We start from the raw sequence: 17,707 nt of genomic DNA on the forward strand, positions 1-17,707 counted from the left end.
GTTGCCTCTGGCGGGAGGAATTCCTCGGCGGCGATGGTGGTGGTGCAGTCGCCCCAGAGGACCCGCGAGGGCCGGCAGCCCGGGTGCTACCCTGGCCCGCGCCCTCGGAGGTCCTCTGGCGCTTCACGGCGGGCTCCGAGACCAGGGTCCCGTCGCCCCTAAGTAGCCTGCGCCGGCCTGCATCCCCCGACGGCGCACCGGAGCTGCTCTGTGCCTGGCTGGAACCGGCTGTGGCGGCGCTGCTGGCCGCGGCCTGCTTCCCCTTCATGGTGGCGCCAGACCCTGCGGCGCTTAGTGTAGCTTGATCCCCGGACGCGCCAGGGATCCGGAGCCCGCGGTTCGAGTCGCCTCCGGTCTAGCATGGGGCCAGTCCCCCATCGTCCAGAGTTGGCAGGGTAGCCAGCATCGCCACCCTCGCGGAGTCCTCACAGAGGGGGACTATGCTCTGAGGGAGGATCAGGTTCTCCGGGATGAAGGCGTCTCCCGTCACATTCCGCACCAGGACCTCCAAGGCTTCCTGGGTCAGGTCGCTCCCCTCCCCGCGGTGGGTCCTGCTGCAGTCGTTGAGGCCAGTGAAGTTCCACGCAGGACGCGGCCGCTGCTTCAGGGGAGCGATCCGGCGCTTCAGGAAATCTCCAAGCACGTGCCATGAGGTGAGGCCGCTCTCCGCCAGCGACCTGATCTTGCCCAGCATAGAGTCGAATTCCGGCTGCAGGGACGGCTTGGCCCTCCAGGTTGCGCGGTCGGAGGCGGGCCCCTCGGTCGGCAGGGCCAGGCGCTCGTTGGCTTCGGTGGTGGCGATCACCCAATCCCTGCGCCACTCCTCCCACTTCCCGCCAGTGAGGCCGGGAATGTAAGGAGTCGGCAGGTCACTCCTTATCTGGAAGTAGTACCCCCCACTTCGTCCTTGCTCTTTCCGGACCTCACCAGAATGAAGAAGTAGCGGAAGAGGATGACGCAGGGCCGCACTCCCACGAACATCTCGCACAAGTGCACGAAGATGGACGTCAGGAGGAGGGAGTGGGGCGTCAGGTGCTGAAGTTGGAGGCCGAAGTCTTCCAGCAGCAGCAGCAGGAACGAAGAAATCGGCAGTCCCACGCCGGTGGAGATGTGCGAGGTGAATAGCACAAACTCCCCGGCGCGGAGGTTGCCAAGGGGAATCGAGCCTGCTCGGACCCCCCAGCCGGTCTCCTGAGAACTCCATCCAAGCAGGCGGCGCACTGTGTTCAACTCTCCCTCGGTCTGGAAGCGGCGGGGATGAGCAAGGGACGTCATCTCTCGGTGGAGTGAGGAGCAGCCTGCGTAGGGGAGAAAGGGGCAAGGAAAGCTCGAAGGCAAAGGGGCGCAAAGGTTGGAAGGAAGAAGGCGAATGCGGGAAAGTAACCGCGGAATGCGGTTCGCCCCATTATAAAGTCTGACTCAACCGGCGCACCCCGGAACCGTCGCCGGAACCCAAGCGACGCCCGCACCTGGTGTTAACCGCCCAGTCCATGATATGGGGGCCTAGGCCCACCTGTCGGGGTGAGCGGGTAACCAACAACGGTGCGAAAAGACGGGATCTGAACCGTCGCCTGCGCGCGCGCGGAGCGAGGCGGAAGCTGAGCTGACGTGCGCGTATTAAGCGCTGGCGTGGCCGAGCTTTTTGGGAACTGCGCCGGTGGTAAATGATCCGTTTACTCCGGCCGCAACAATGCCGAGCGTCGCGCGCGTGACTAGGTGAACCACTGTGCGTGGGGGCCATGAGTCAATAAGACGTTGCGATGTGATGAGGCAGCAAACAACCCGATGGATGGTCAAAACCAGTCAAGACCCCTGCAGTAAGAAGCTTCAAGCTATGCAGAGCCAAATTGCAGTAGTGGCCCCACCTGCGGGTTCGTACCTCCCCCAAGGTGGGCCCGGGGGCCACTGTCGGTACCCTGTAGCAGGGATACCCACTCTTACTGCAGCAAGGCAGGACCTGCGTAGTTATCCGTAACTGCGCGCAAAGGACGGAGTAGCCAGGCCCCACAGGTCAGGCTCTTTCCTCACCAGGCCAACGGCCCCGGACCTGTTCCCTGCCTGGGGATGGGTCCGGAGACGCCACGTGTCTCTAAGGAAGGGAAGCTCCGAGCTGACAGCCGAGGCCTCGGACCCCCCATAGGGGTCCGGGACCTCCTGCGTCCATCCGGACCCCGCTTACCGCGTGGGGGTCCGGAGCCGCCACGTGTCCCGGAGGCACGGGCGCGGGCTCGTGTGCGAGTCCTCCGCTAGGAGACGCGCCCACCCACCGCATTTAATGCGGGTGGTTGAGGCGTGCTCTATCGCCGCGGCACGCGGGACAGCCTTTGTCAGGCCTCACTGTGCACCGCGTATTACCAAGGTGCACAGTGTAGCCGCCTGTGCCGCACCCGCGCAGAGCCCGTCTGCAGCATTAAATGGATACGACGGCACGGCACTTTTCCATCATGCCGCCTGCGCCGCAAGCTACACAGCCCGTTCAGCTACGTGGCAGGCGACGCCACTAGCTACGTCTGGCATCGTCCCGACAAGACAGCGCCTGGACATGATGAACGAGGGACTCCAGGAGCAGGCAAGGGATTCTAGGAGAGAGATCTCCTTTGCCTGCGACGCCATAATGTATGAACAGTACGTTATTTTATACTATATCGTTGGGCCCACCTGTCGGGGACCCAACAGCCATGTACGCGCCTCCCTTGAGATATAAAAGGGAGGCGCACGCTGCGCACCACATGCTCCCCGCACACACAGGCTCCCCGGACACACAAGCTCCCCGGACACACAAGCTATCGCGAACTCTCTCACTCTCGTGGGAGGGCAATACAACACAGTGGACGTAGGGTATTACGCTCCGGCGGTCCGAACCACTCTAAATTTTGCTGTGTTCATCGTGTTCTTGAGTGAGATCGAACTAAGACTAGCTAACCCCCGAGTTCACACCCTCTGGGTTAGGGCGGGTGCCTTCCGCCACCCGGCTGTGGTTTGCAGCACCACGACACAAACAAATCACACAATAAAAAGGTGATGCGAAACGCAACACCACCAAAGCAACACAATGCACATTATGGTGACACTTTATCACTGACAAAGGTGATGTGGCCATTGCGGGGACGAGTACGGAGCAGTAGTAATAAGTCTCCTTTCTCCCCGCCCCCCTTTACATGCCCGGAAAGAGGGAGACGGTTCGGGCTCGCAGGCAGTATCTGATTGCATCGGAGCAGGATGCACCCCCCCCCCCCCCCCCACCTGTGTGGCGTACTGCACACTGACTGAGTTTGCAAAACAAGAGAATTGGCAATCGGACTGCTGCAAACTGGCTTTGTCGCGTGCGCGCGGCCGGTTGCTGTGCGAGATTCGTGTGGGAAGGAGATAGCTAGATGCAAATTGCTTGCGGAAAACGTACGGTTTGTTCGTAAACAAGAAGAGATGCAGTGGTGTTCCATCAGATGCGACATGCAGGATCGACTGATGCATTGTTGAACATCTGCTTCATTCCCAGGTCGATCGTCACTGCGGTCGGTTTTGAAGCCGCCCGATGGATCCAGATAGCCTTCGAAATCGCAAATATGTTCATGACATTTAGAAATAAAAATCGTTCTGTTCGGCTGGCTGCAATGTGACTACGATGGCTTGTCGCACTGGTACGTATTCCATCCGTCCTGAAATGTATGTCATTCTATAGTTTTTACGATAAATTATAGTTGGGTAGAAAAGACTTTCCTATCCCTAATTATTAAGCATTGGGAATATGCTAATTAAACTAGTATGCCTTTTTCTATGCACTTCCTCCACAAGTATCTTCCCCTATATGGTTGCATGCACATCTTTTTATTGAGAAAGACCTGGAAATGATACACAATTAAGATGATTGAGTTCACTCTCAATCTAAAATGACATATATTTGAGGACAAATTTCAAACTTTAAAATGCCATACGTTTCTGCTGCACACCTGTCTGTGGAGGGCATCTGCCTCGGAAGCATGCGAGACAAAAGGAACGGCCTCCGCCCTCCTGTCCTGCCATCGTATCACGGGGTCGGTGCGCACAACCTAGATGCGCCATGCGCTAGCTAGACAACGCCGCGGTTCAGGTCGCGATTCTGCTGCATTTAATTTCCGGGTCTCGCAACGTAACGATCTCGAGCGCCGGTTCTCGATCGGACGGCGGATCAGCAAGCGGATCCGGTGGTGCTGCCGCCTCGCCGGCTCCACCACCACAAGCGTAGTCACCGATCGATCTAGCTCTGCCGCTCGTGATATCAATCCATATCCGATCCTCTAGAAGCCTGCTGATAGTATTATTAATTAGTAGAGACGACGGGACTATGATTGCGTCGACTCAGCTCTCTATCATCTCACTATAGCTAGCCAAGGCCATATGACATTAAGAGCATCTCCAAGAGCTCTTATATCTTGAGTGAGTTAGTTAAAAAAAAACAAAAAATTCTCATTCAACAAAAACTCTACGTACCTCGTCTTCTATTCTCGTTTTCTATCTAGTTGACGCCACTAGACATCTTTGCCTAGCGCTGAGTGCTGGCCATCTTTTTTTGAATTTTGGAGAAGCTGTTAGATTTCATCTTTTTCGCTAGCTATTTTGTTTTATATAATAGCTATATCAGAATTTTTAGCTATTTATAGATACAGGAGGTTTTGAAGACGCTCTAACATACGGAGTAGTATATGATTGATGCTTTGCTTCGATGATGCGTGCTTGGACCAATGACCATGGATGGGATTAGCTAGAGAGCAGACCGCTCCGTCGTCAGTTGCTGACCGGCCGGTCAGTGGCTGGTCATTCTTGTAGACCAGCAGCGCCTCTTCCGTCGTCGTCTTCCTCGCGTCGACACACACTCATCACAGCCAAACGCCGACTAGTAGCAGCCTGGCTCCACAACTAGCCGCAATGAACAGTGGCAGGAAATGGACATGAGCTGTGTAGGTTGTCTGCGTCTACCTAGGCTCTCCTCCTTTTTCCTGCAGCTCTGATGATTCTTTCACTTTTGCCAATGCATGCCATGCATTGGCCGGGGTGAGAATGAAAGCACCGGTCGAGAGAGGGGGGCAAGAGCAAACAGGCAGGCAGAGAGAGAGAGAGAGGAGCGTGCACGGACGACCGTGTTCTCTTCGATCTGCGCGGGTTTTAGTTCGTTCGTGCAGAGAGCAAAGTAGCATGGTAATATAGCGATAACTCTGTAGCATGGCTATTATCGGCCAAATTTTATAAGGAAAAATTAACAAAACCACCCTATACGTTACTTAGAGTCTAAGCCAAAAAAAGCTTTTTTTCCCTCCTTTTGGCAAAGGCTCGCCCCGCGCTCCAACCTAGTGCGCACACGCTCAACTGGTTCCGATCCGTTTGTTCTCATTTATTTGGAGCCGCTAGCGTAGGCTTTATCAAAGCCAATGATTGTCTAGCGGGGGCTGCGCGGGGCTCGTGCAAATCTTTCCTCCGCTGCATGTCGATAGGCAAAGCTTTCAGTTCCATTCCATGTTCCGGTATCTAGGCAGCAGCTGCGCTTTGCAGTCGGGTTTCCCCTCTTTCCACAGCAGTCAGCAGCCAGAGAGCGCCACGCGGCTCCGCTCCTCTGGCTGCGCCGTCCTACGTCGTACACTTTCCGCATGCCGACACGCTCATCGATCCCGATGGCCAGCGTGTACTTTCACGTCGCCGCTGCTTTCTGCCGCATGCCGACGCTCCGATCGGTCTCTGTAACACCTTTGGTGTTAATTACCTGTCATTAAGGCTAATTACGGCCGTTAGCGCCACAAACCACTAGAGGGAACTTTTTAACAAGTCTGGGCCAGTTCAGCCTGGACCGGTATAGGCGACCGGTCTGACTGATCTAAACCAAGCTGGTAGTTTTGGGCCCTACAACATTTAAATCACTCTCTCTTCTCCTCACCCTGTCCCTCACCTCACCAGAGCCAGCTCGAGCCCGAGCTCTCTTCCCCCTCCCCTCTCACCCAAACCCTAGAACCCAAATCCTTCCTCTCCATTGGATTCCAAGGCCGGGGAAGGACCAAATCAGCGTGTGGGATCATCTTCTCCTCGATTCCATCCTTGTGGAGCAGGAGATTCAAGTTCTTCACGTGAAAGGGACTCATTCAAGGTAATTTAGGAGTTTGGATCGATCTCTTGTTCTAGAAGGTTTTAGGTGGTTTCCTCTGGTCAAAAGCATCCACATGAACCCCTGAACTAGATCCTAGAAGGTATTTGGAGTTGGTGGGCGATTTTCGCCGCGCCAAGGTTTCTAGGTTCTGGTCTGGTTAGGACCGGTCTGACCGGTCTGAGTCTGACCGGTGTCACGGTAGGTTAAGTGGGACCGGTCTGACCGGTATAGCTGGGCTGAGAGGGGTAAATTAGGGTTTGTTGGTGTGGTTAGTTGGAAATTTGTTTGGTTAATTGTTAGTGGTAAATTTTCATGAATCATGCATGCATTCTCATATCATATGCATATGCATATGTGTAGCAGCCACGACGGAGGTCGTATACGAGGTGGTTGCGGAGCCACAGGAGCAAGCCCCGCAGGAGGAGATTCGCGGGGAGTCGGCACAAGGCCCAACTCACCCTAGTACTGAGCAGCAGACGCAAGGCAAGCCCCGGTGCATGTCCTATTATTTTAAATTATGATTCACTATGCATATGTTTTATCTATTACTTGTGCATTACGTATTAGGAGTTGATTGGAACCCTAGCTGCATGATCCCTAGGTTTCCTTGAGTTTTTAATAGTATGTATAGGTCGATAGCGGTGCCAGGCTAAATAAGTCCGGTAGAAGTCGGGTGACTTCGTGTCACTCGCGAGACACATGAAACTTTAGAAGCCGAGTAATTACCGGTTACTCGCGAGATACATTATTATCTTTATATACTTCAGTATTTGAGAAATAGTTTGAAATGGATATGGAGATGTGAGACCGGGCGGGGATGATGATATTAGGATTGGCAGCAGGACAGTGTTCCTGGGTGTCTTAGCCCCGCCCGTGTCGATTAAGGACCGGTCGTTGTGGCAGTGCTGATCGGGGATTGAATTGTACTAACCGTATGCCGGGATTAGGAGGTAGTCGAAACCGGTAAGCCTAGTACTGCTTTGCTTCGAAAGTATAGGACTTCAACTCACCTCCTGGGGTAGTCGAGTAGTCGCGGAGAAATGGGGATGCATGTTTACTTTTGGTGGTCTCACGTTGAGCTCGGCTGACCATATGATAGTGGGGCGGTCCTGTAGTTCGAGGTGGGGAGGGGAATGGTTGGTGCGTGGGGTCCGACGGGGCCTATACGTGCCGTGTTGGTTAGGTCCACCTTGCAAGGTTAAATCGGATCGATTCGTCGTGTCTCGCGGATATGAGAGCCTTGATCTCTTTGTCACCTCATAGCAAATGAGATAGGATATTAGAGATATAAAAATGGATACAATTCTGAATCTAAATTGGATGCTCCACATGCGTGTGTAGATAGGCAAACATTAGTGAGATTCTATCTATATAAAATATGCGTCTAAAACATTGAAAGTAAGGATACACCTCTAGTTGCTATTTCTGCAAAACAAACCACCAGCCAAATGCCGTGCATGTCTAGATATGTGGGCTAAGTTATACCCACTGGTCGGGTATGCCTTGCCGAGTATTAGAATACTCAGGGTTTGTTGCCACATTTATTATTACAGGACACCCGGACTTCGACTTCTGCCCCTGTTGTGTCAAGTTCATCCGCCGGGATGCAAAGGGGTGGCATGTTGAGGAGCGGGACCCTTAGGTTAGGGTGCTGTCGAGTTGTGCACTTGTGGGCTGAGTGTGCAGCCTTTCTATTTTGCGTAGACCGGTCTGACCGGTCCGTGGGACCGGTCTGACCGGTGGAGTCGGCAGCATGGAGCCGACCGGTCCGACCGGTTGGGTGAACCGGTCCGACCGGTCGAGAAGGATCAGAACTGATGATAGTTAGAATAGATGTAGGATCTTTTGATTTCGAACTTCAGACCATCTATTGTAAAGTTTTGTAAATTAATTGCATATATTTGAACTCGGTTTGTAAAACTTATTGTTTCGTTTTCATTAAGTTTATATTTTCAAGTATTATGCCGTGCTTGTACCATCTACGCCCACCTTCGCGTGGGACTACCGGTGATGTTTCGATCGGGCCGTGGGTTGAGAAAGGATCGCTAAATTACGCCGTTAAGCTAATGCGCCCGATGTGTTCAAATAACAGCCATTACGCTTAATTAGAGATTTAATTTGGCGGTTCCGTCACAGTCTCCCAGAGGTGAGGCGCCAGCAGTGTCCGTCTACCGGGCAGGGCAGCCAACAGTGCTACAGAAACTGTGTCCAGTATTGTCTTATGCTTCCTGGGGGTTGCTCTTTCTCCCCCTTCTCGCTGCTACAGTAAGAAAGGGCGAAAAGCGGGCGAGCACCTTTTCCTCCGACGATCCGCCGGCCCCCTCTCCTCCGGCGGTCCTCGGGACGCCTGAGTCGAGAGGGGTGCCCGGCTCCTCGGCGGGTGGAAGCTGTATATTTGTCGCTCTAGATGTCTAGCTGTAGATCCCGACGGCGGAGGTAGTCCCTGCCTAGGGTTAGGTCTCCCCTGTGCTTCTTCGGTGGTGGTGGCGGCTCGATGGCGCTTCCTCCGGCGTCTGCCACAGGGGTCTTGCTTCTCCTTCTTGTCGGCGTGGCTTCAAGCGGCACTGATGGGACGAGTTTTGGTTCCTCCGAGGCGGATCCGGCGTCTTTTCCGGTGGTCTCGTGAGGTTGGTCTTCTTCCACTACGGCGGCGGCGTCAGCTTTTTCGTTGGAGGTGGGAAGCTTTTGCTACTCCGGGGAGGCGCCGACGGTGGAGTGCCCATCAATTTCGGCGACGTTCCTGTGAGGTGTGTGTTCCTATCCTTTTGCGGAGGGGTGGGATTTCTCGTCATCCCTGGTGATGGCGCGTCTGTCCGGGTTGCTGTTGGCGACGGCGGATGCTTGTTCCGGTCGCCGGTCCATGGGTCGGCGGCGGCAGATCTCTCTGCTCCTCCTTTTCTTCTTGTCTTGATGGCCGATGGGCGTTCATCGATTGCGACTCATGCTGGAGGGAGCTCTGGGCGACGATTCTTGCGGCAGATCCATGCGTTGGAGTCAAGCAAGGAGACGGGAGGTGGCTCTTGCTCGGCGACGGCGGCCCTCGCCGGCGACCGGGATGTTCGGTATTGCAGGGGTCTCTTTGGAAGTTTGGGGGTCAATGATGTAATTTCCTTTGTTTCCAGGGGGTCTTTTGTAAGAATCCGGGGATGTACTGTGCAACTGTCTTAATATACTTCCCCTTCGCAAAAAAAAAAAGAAACTGTGTCCAGTGCCACCGCTGCCGCGAACTCCTGATCTGCTCTGCTCGTCGGGAAACCACCACTGCCCGCGATGCAATCATGCACGGGCGATGTATTCATCTTGTGGATCGACGAGTGTAGAATGAGGCCAAAACGGTCGGTTTAGCTTGGGCACGAGCACGACAACTTCCTGCACGAGCCCGACAAGGCGACAATGGATCGAGTCTTCCGTGCTGTTGCTTTTCCAACCAACGCACGCGAGGGGGGAGATTTTGTAAGATGGAGCACATAATGCCGTAGATAGTGACGCTAAACGGCTACAATAACACAAAACTACGATTTTGTAAGGTTGAACATATAAGGCGCGAATGCAGGCTGCAAACTCTCCTCTAAAGAAAGGAATTTTAAAAATAAATCGCAGACTGCAAACGACAAGCACCGCCCGTACTCCTGGCCGCAAGGCCGAGAGATCGATCCTATCTGCTCTAGCCGCAGCGAATCAAGCTGCTAACGGTCTGGTTTGCAACCGGTTATATCGGTTTGGGTTTCATCTAGTTGAGCTTTGGTCTGGTAGGAATGGACTGGCACTGGAAAAGAGTTTGGTTGGGTTTGGTTTATAGATAAAAACAGTTTGAACCGGTTTGGATTGGGCTTAAATGGTTCTGTTGCAAATGTTCTAGACGCCGCTCTTCGCGGCTCTCGGCTCCGACGCACCGCATGCCACCGCTGACAAGTAACAGCGGTGGGCCATCGCCTTACACTTCATTGGTCATGAAAGCACTCATCAACCGGATAAGCTAGCAATCTCCCCTGAACCATATTGAGGATAATTGGCAAAACCATTCAAATGGAGATGGTTTGGATTGGGGTAGTTCCAGTATCAAGCGAAGTGGATTGGGGTAGTTCCATGCAGGACGTGATGGGTATACGGGTTCTTGATCTTCCGTTAGGCTCTGGATAACTATCGTTGTGTTCGGAGAGCGACACACTGATCCGGCTTCAGATCAACAAGATCCGACCTTGTAATCTTAGCACCACAACTCCTATGGTTATCAACCGTGTCACAACCTGGTTGACCTTGCCACGAAGGCTAATCCCTGCAAGCACAACGAAGAACACAAGCAAGAACTCGAAAGAACGCAGCTCAATTGAAGTGACTCTGCAGATGAATGATTAATCTCACAAGTTGGGGTCTCACAAACCGATCTAGCGGCGAACTGTTCTTGACAGAATAACTTAAGCAAAACCTAAACCCTAACAAGGGTGTGGCAGCTGCTAATAAACTCCCTAGGGTCGTTCAAGACCCTCTGGATGCGTCCCTAATGGGCTCCAACACGATACAAGGCCCAAAGACCGAAAGACGTCGTCGCAGTGCCGGGACAGAAACTGGACGTCAACTTCCTCGGACGATTCCCAACGATTCCGGATGAATTTGGGCCTGAAACCAGTGCCATTGTAAGCGTATTGAAATTATCTTTCCAGCCATATAAAGAACGTCCAAATCCGACTCCATATGCGACCTGGGTGTCCGTTTTAGTGCAAGCTGTTCCTGGAATCCGAAACTGAAACGAAGTCGAATCGATTTGGGCCTCCATCTTGTTCCGGACGTCCTTGCTGATCCTCCACGTCTCCAAGGCCTTCTCCACGCCCTTGCTGGTCCTCCTAAGATGGTGGCCAAGGGGAAGGACGTCCTTGGCCATCTTTGAAGTCCTCTCTGTATGTTTTAGACATCCTCCAATATGGGCCTAACTCCCGTATGTGAATTGTACCTATAAGCAAATTATGACATGTACATGTGGAGCCAAATGAATTGTATATGAAATCATTATGCAAATATAAAAACAAACTCATCTTATAATCAATGTCCGTATCCAAAAATATCATGTCCTCATCATGACGCAATAATTAATATAGGGTGAGGTTGTTTTGGTTTGGTTTCTAGACCATTAGCAGCTTGAGCAGCAAATGATGCATTGGATAGATCCCACAGGTCATCCGGGTTTTCTGAAACGATTCGAGAAATGCATACCACGGGAGACCGCACGATTCGAGAAATGCATACCACGGGAGACCGCAGGTCTTATGGCATCCCTGCAGTCGAGAAGCGTCACCGGGCACCGTTATTACGACCGCAGACCAACGTCACAGACGCATATAGTTTAGTAGCGAACCTGAAATCGGGCCGAGTTGACCATCGAAAACACACAATGATACAATGTTTATCCCCACCTTATTACTTGCGAAATGGAGCAATGGGCAGCAGCATTCAAATTTATCAAAGCTGGGCGGCTGAGCGAACTCCTTTTGCACAACAGCACGAGGGCACGAAATATGGAATTAATATGTACTTAGAAAGCATTTCCGACACATATATGGAAATAAAAGATAGTCAGCAGCACTGCATAGACGACCAGGTATTACTCAACTGCCAGAAGGAATAAGAACGACACTGAGCTGCTCTGCTTCTCCCTGGGTTTCCCCCCACCTCCACCCCCACGATATCACCAATCTAGCATCTAGCATCTATTGCGGCGGCTCGTCGAACTCATGGCCGTGATCCAGGAGGTAGTTGGCAGCAAGCTCCTCGTCCTTGTTGCACGCAAAGAAAACCTCCAGCACAAGCTCACGATTGAACCCCATTCCCTCGAGCTGTCCAAGAATATATATATGAATGAAAGTAAGCAAGAAAACAGAACAGTAGTCTTAATCATTTGATAGTTCTGCAAGTAAACATAATTGGTGCACAATATTATGACAAGTTCTGAGTTTTATCATAACATGCATACACCGAGTAATGACAGAAGCAGATTACATAAAACATTTATGTAATCCTTACAGATTTGGAAGAACCACAGTAATTTCCTGGCCATTGCTATTATCTAAACAATTGGTAGGACATCAATCAATTTCTATACAACTACACATATTTGCATGCACCATCCATATCCCCCACTCATGATGCATCCAAAAGTATGTCATACATACAAAACAAACTCATTTTAAAGCACAGTAATTACTGTATTTCGCATATAAATTTGAATGTTACTCAAAAGTTGCTAAAACCAAAATCATAGATTGCCACTAGTGCGTACAAAGGTGTGCAGTAGCGTAAAAGTGCTATGGTTCATGATTTCCTCAGCTACACTATCTAGCTTGTTCAACTTAGATTCGAACAAAAGAACAGAATACTCATAACTATGAATGCAAAGTTACTTGAGGTGAAATAGAAAAATGTTTTATAAAAAACTCCAAATAAGTTAAATTATAAAGAGATGTACCCGCTGGATAGCCTCCCGTTCCTCCGGAGTAACAGTCACCGCTTGTGGCATTGCTGCTGCTAGTTGACCTAGTATGTTTCTGGTCCACCAGAGCATAATGTAAATATTGCTGCACACTTACATGGCAGATTCACAAAGTTATGTAGCTTTCTTACCCTCCAGCACCACCCTCAGGACTTTCATTCACCAAGCGGAGAAACTCAGCCTGATTTTCCTGAATCAACCGCAGGATTTGTGGGTTTTGTTTGCCTAGCTCTTGAAGCATTGGCTGTTAATTAACAGAATCATATAACCATTAGCCACATGCCGAATGAAAGATAATCAAACATGAAAGGGGAACAAAAGTTACTAAATAACAAACTTGTAAAAGCACCTGTAAGATTTGAGGATTAGCCTGGACCAATTGAAGCAGTGCTTGAAACTGAAAAGGAAAAATAATAACAGTTAGATTATTGCAGGGCATTAATGACTTCTTTCTTTAAGAAGCTGCACAGATATTACCTGTGGAAGCTGTCGCAAAGCATCAAGGGCACCAGCTCCTGCACCAGCACCAGCACCAGCAGCTGGATTGGCCCCACCACTTGGAACACCCTTTTCAGGGGTTTAGCATTAGAACAGGCAAAAGAAATCATATTATAGAAAGGGAACATCACTTTCAGGATAAACATGGGGAAAAAAGGTCATGTGGCTTTTGTGATAAGTTGCATTTTGCTCAGAGAAATGGAAACAACACTGATCATACATGCATTTGCCAGCATGAGAAACAGCTAAATGACATGGCATTTCTTTTCCAGAACATCTAGCAAAATGTTATTACATTATCTTTCCCAGAAAATCAAGCTGGTATTTCTCATAATGGAAGTTGATTAGCATGAACACCGATTACGTAGGTATGGTGAATAGCTTCTTTAAAATAATGTTTCACATAAACAACTAACCATATGGATTATAAATGCTATGATGTTTTTTCCAGAACATCTAGAAAAATGTTATGATATTGTCATTTCCTGGCATTTCTCATAATGGCAATTGATTAGCATGACATAGATAGTACGTACAGTGTCTTCCAAAAATAATAGTTAACATAATAATAAAAGCTTGAAATACTAGATTCCATGCCAAACTAATAAAAAATATCAAAGGTACATTGAAATCACATACCTGAGGAAAAAGGTTTAGAGGATTTGCATTAGGCCCTGCAGAGGCAGCGGATGGCTGCACTGGTGGTGCAACTGTAGCCTGAGCAAGTGAAGGAGACTGTGGATTTGTTTGTTGGCCAGAAGCAGGTGCCCGGGCCACAGGCGGGGCCTCAACATTCTCAGGAATTCCCTACCAATGGCAAACCAGATGCAGGTTCAGTATCTCTGTATGCAATCCTTTGCACCAGTAATGATAGAAACTGAAGCTTAAATGTATTATGTATATTTTTCCTTTCAATAGTAACATAATCCCATCGCATGCACAGCATTCTGTTTGGGGGGAATAAAGCATAAAATAATCTTTCTTCAGGCAACCAGGAATGTATTACGAAGACACAATATTTTTCAGAAAATAAGAAAAACATTGAGCACAAACATCAGCAGGGTATGAAAGTTATGCATTGGTAATTTGTTAACATGGAACTTACAGAATACAGGTAATCAATTGCCCTCTCAGGGTTATTATATGCAGCACGTAGAGCACGGACAACAGTATCACGTTCCCATGTACCACCACCCATGTCAAGAATCTGTTGGATTGTCTGTTCTAGAGTGTTGCCAGAGACAAGGTTCGATGCTGCCTGACCGTACACATCAGCATCACTGTTGTACAACATCCACATGAAAGAGCAGGATTAATTTAACAAACTAGCAGAGAATGACATCGAATGAGGAACACTTTTAAGGCTCTTTTTCTAAGCTATGTACAAGAGAATAAATTCGGTGACATGACAAGTATGAGCTATTCTGTATGAAGTATGATATCAATGAACTGAGGCTGAAAAATCAACTATATATACATATATAAACATTTTATTTAGGTTCTAATTAGTGTTCAATTTAAAATTATACCATCCACAGCATGTGCACCAAGACTCAGTTTACGTGACTAAAGATGCAAAAGTAAACAAAAATGCCAATAGCATTGTATTTTGTAGTAGTTGGTCTATAATTCTTACCGGGATCACAAGCATTATTGTTTACAATACATCCGAAACAATACTTAATGGAGCTAAGGATAGATCTCCAATCAGTTTTGCACAATGCAAGAAGCATAAAAATGGGATCAGATGCAGTATGCCTAAAATGAAAGCCTGTTCCTTATTTCTACAATTGAAAGAGATGGATGGACAGCTTTCAAACAGTGATTATTAAGGTTCTGAGTGGGGCTTACGATGCAGCAACTGTAGCAGCTGGAGCAGTAGTAGCAGCTGGAGCAGGAGCAGGTGAAGGCTGTGCACTTGGAGGTGCCCTGTCGAGTAACGATAACATAAGAGAAGCCATAGGGTTTCCACAAACAGTTAAGGAGAGAGATAACTCACGTTACTGCCGTGGCAGCAGGTGCTTGTGGAGGTGTTGATCTTGCAACTGAAGCAGCAGGGGCTGCAGGCGTAGCAGGTTGGGCCTATTGCAGAATTAACAGATCAGAATATCAGAAACCTGTCTGTAACAGTGCTGTATGAAACAAATACAACTATACAAGAACATATTTTACATATGCACATAGCATGTATTTGTCCTTTTGTATGTAAAAACAGCTTAAACGGTCAACAAACATATGTGATGATGCTGAAACAGAAGTAACCAAAGGATTCAAATTAGATGATGCCCTCTTGAGACTGTTACTCATTGACTGAAATGAAAAATCCACAGCTAATTCATCATCCCAAACAGTGATGTGACATGGAAGAACACTACTGACACGGCATCAAATGATTTGCATGTCATCATGTGTTTGGTGAATGAGGGGAGAAAAGCAGGTAACAAAAGGTGGACATATACAGTAAAAGGGACTAGCTGTAAACAAAAAAAAACAACACATCATTCACATATTTGGTATTTATGTTCACACGCAAGACAATTAAGCCATAGCCCAGGTATTGCTTCATTGGAACCTACAAGAACACTAAAGAAATGAAAGCTAGAGTAACCAAATCAAATATACCAATATACTCACAGGAGTTGCAGGAGCTTTTGCAGGAGTAGTGGTAGAAGGTCCACTTGACGATGCCTTAGCCTGAAAAATAACATTTTATGCATGTCAGATTACAGTAGAACATAAAGATTACAAGCTAATATCAGCTCCATACAATAAATCAGTGCCAGCTCTAACTAAGGATGTGAAATGGAAAATGTTTAACACTAAGATATCAAAGTTTTCCAATAATGCAACAATTGACGAGTCATAAAATCCACAACACTCAATACGGAACTTTTGATCTTTCTGTTGTTGCTATCGCATTGAAAGCAACCGATGCCCATTCAGGCAATTAGAGATTGCATTTTATTTGAAATGCAGTCCATAACTTGACAATGTTGCCATCGGATTTTACATATCGGTTGTCAGAAGTTATTGCAGAGTAAATAAGGAGAAACTGGAAAAGGCGAATGATGAAATAAAACTCTGCATATGAATCTGACGTTTCGATTTTGTGGAGTACAAGTAATCTGGACCTACAGAGTTGAGGGGATCAAATAATGTTTGCAAGACATTTAAACATGGCACAATTTACATAGAAAATTAGAAATCATCAATGAAACCTGTTACCATGTCCAATGTTTAGGTAATTGGGTGCACAATTCTAAAGCACAAGCAGCAGTAAACAAGACAACTGTCTACAAGTTAACTTAGAGCACCAGAAGACAGTGAAAAATATACAATTACTACTTTACTAGCACCGCACCCATATCCATCCATATTGGCAGAAGTAAGGAAAGCAAGCGTAATGAAAACAACCTACAACATTCAATACAAACGTGGCATAATTTACGTGCAAACTGGCATCAGTTTCCAGTGAGTGAATTTCTGCAACAAACCATAGCATCAAATACCTTGGACAGCATTATAACAAGGAAGCTGTTCTCGGCAACCTTGTTGCTTTCCAAAGTGGTGTCATCCTTGAGAATTTTCCCTTGGTATATGAGCAACTGACTGTCCGCGGGGTAGACACTCTGACCCTGATTTGTCTCGATGATCCGCTTCACCCCAGCAACCTGCACAAGCAGAGCAGAGCAGAGCAGTGAGTAGGCTGCAGGGCTTTAGAGACGAATTCAAGCAACACAAATCAAGCGCCGGGGGATGCTGAATCAACCGCCCCACGCAGGAAACCGCGCCGCATTACAATCTGGTATGCTGCAGGATTACACAAACGACACCCCCCCCCCCCCACGACGTGGAACCCCAACCCACACAGCAAACCCTAATGCATCCCATGAGAAGCCAACACTCGAAATCCAGAGCGCCAGAAGGCAGTCGCCCCCAATCGGCGCCCAGGCGAAACAAAAACCCTAGATTCAGATCACCGCCGGCCGGGCGCGCAATCCCCGCGCCCCCCACCGGCCGGGCGCGCAATCCCCGCGCCGGGCCGCCCCGAATCGGGCGAGACGGCCGCGAATTGCACGGAATCGCTCGGATTGGAGCGAGCAGAAGACTAGAGAGGGGCGCGGAAGGAGGGGGTCCGTACCGTCTCCTCGGGGCTCGCCTCGATCTCGAAGCTGGTGCCCTTGAGGGTCTTGACGTTGAGCTTCATCTCGCCCTTGGCCGCCTCGCGCGCTCTCTCTCCCCTCGCACTAGCCCTTGAGGGTTTCGCTGCCTCGCCTTGGGGTTCGACCTCGCGAAGACGACGGACGGGGGCGCACAGGGGGGAACGGGGGCGAAGTTATAGGCCGGAAAAAAAATCGGGAGGGCCGCAGGGGTAGAGGGGGTAGAGAGATATCAGCGCGAGGATACGTTAGGTGGGCCCGGGGCGTGGTGGATCGGGAGACGGGCGAGGCGGATCCCGCCTGCGGCGTGTGGGGCCACGCGGCGGGCAGCGAGTGGAGGAGGGGACGTGCGCTGGCGGAGGGGAGTGGAGGGGCCACAGAGTGGGCGCGCGTACGGGATCCGGAGTACTTGGCGGCGAGGAAAGGGAGCGGATAGGTGCGGGTGGGAAAAGATTTTGG

The 17,707-nt window shown here is 49.7% G+C and overlaps 1 protein-coding gene across 1 annotated transcript; it reads right to left on the reverse strand.

Moving 5' to 3' along the window:
- Positions 1-11,559: 11,559 nt before the first annotated feature.
- On the reverse strand, positions 11,560-17,474 carry LOC120704657 (ubiquitin receptor RAD23d-like). The gene is made up of 12 exons (XM_039989135.1): positions 17,230-17,474; positions 16,598-16,759; positions 15,723-15,782; positions 15,088-15,170; positions 14,940-15,017; positions 14,194-14,368; positions 13,728-13,895; positions 13,068-13,157; positions 12,940-12,987; positions 12,722-12,834; positions 12,567-12,645; positions 11,560-11,937 (listed from the first exon to the last, which is right to left on the reverse strand). The coding sequence occupies exons 1-12, from the start codon at positions 17,293-17,295 to the stop codon at positions 11,812-11,814; spliced, it is 1,248 nt and encodes a 415-aa protein (XP_039845069.1). The 5' UTR covers positions 17,296-17,474; the 3' UTR covers positions 11,560-11,811.
- Between the last annotated feature and the right edge of the window lie 233 nt (positions 17,475-17,707).

This window comes from Panicum virgatum, chromosome 4K, assembly GCF_016808335.1.
Source record: "Panicum virgatum strain AP13 chromosome 4K, P.virgatum_v5, whole genome shotgun sequence".
Lineage (NCBI taxonomy): Eukaryota > Viridiplantae > Streptophyta > Magnoliopsida > Poales > Poaceae > Panicum > Panicum virgatum.

Bases quoted from the DNA above. Each gene is read 5' to 3' on its own strand.
- LOC120704657 (XM_039989135.1), bottom strand. From the start codon at position 17,295: ATGAAGCTCAACGTCAAGACCCTCAAGGGCACCAGCTTCGAGATCGAG. The intron at 15,783-16,597 runs GTATTTGATGCT...GTTATTTTTCAG, and splicing joins TTGTTATAATGCTGTCCAAG to GCTAAGGCATCGTCAAGTGG. The intron at 12,646-12,721 runs GTAAGAAAGCTA...CTGGTGGACCAG, and splicing joins CCTGAGGGTGGTGCTGGAGG to AAACATACTAGGTCAACTAG.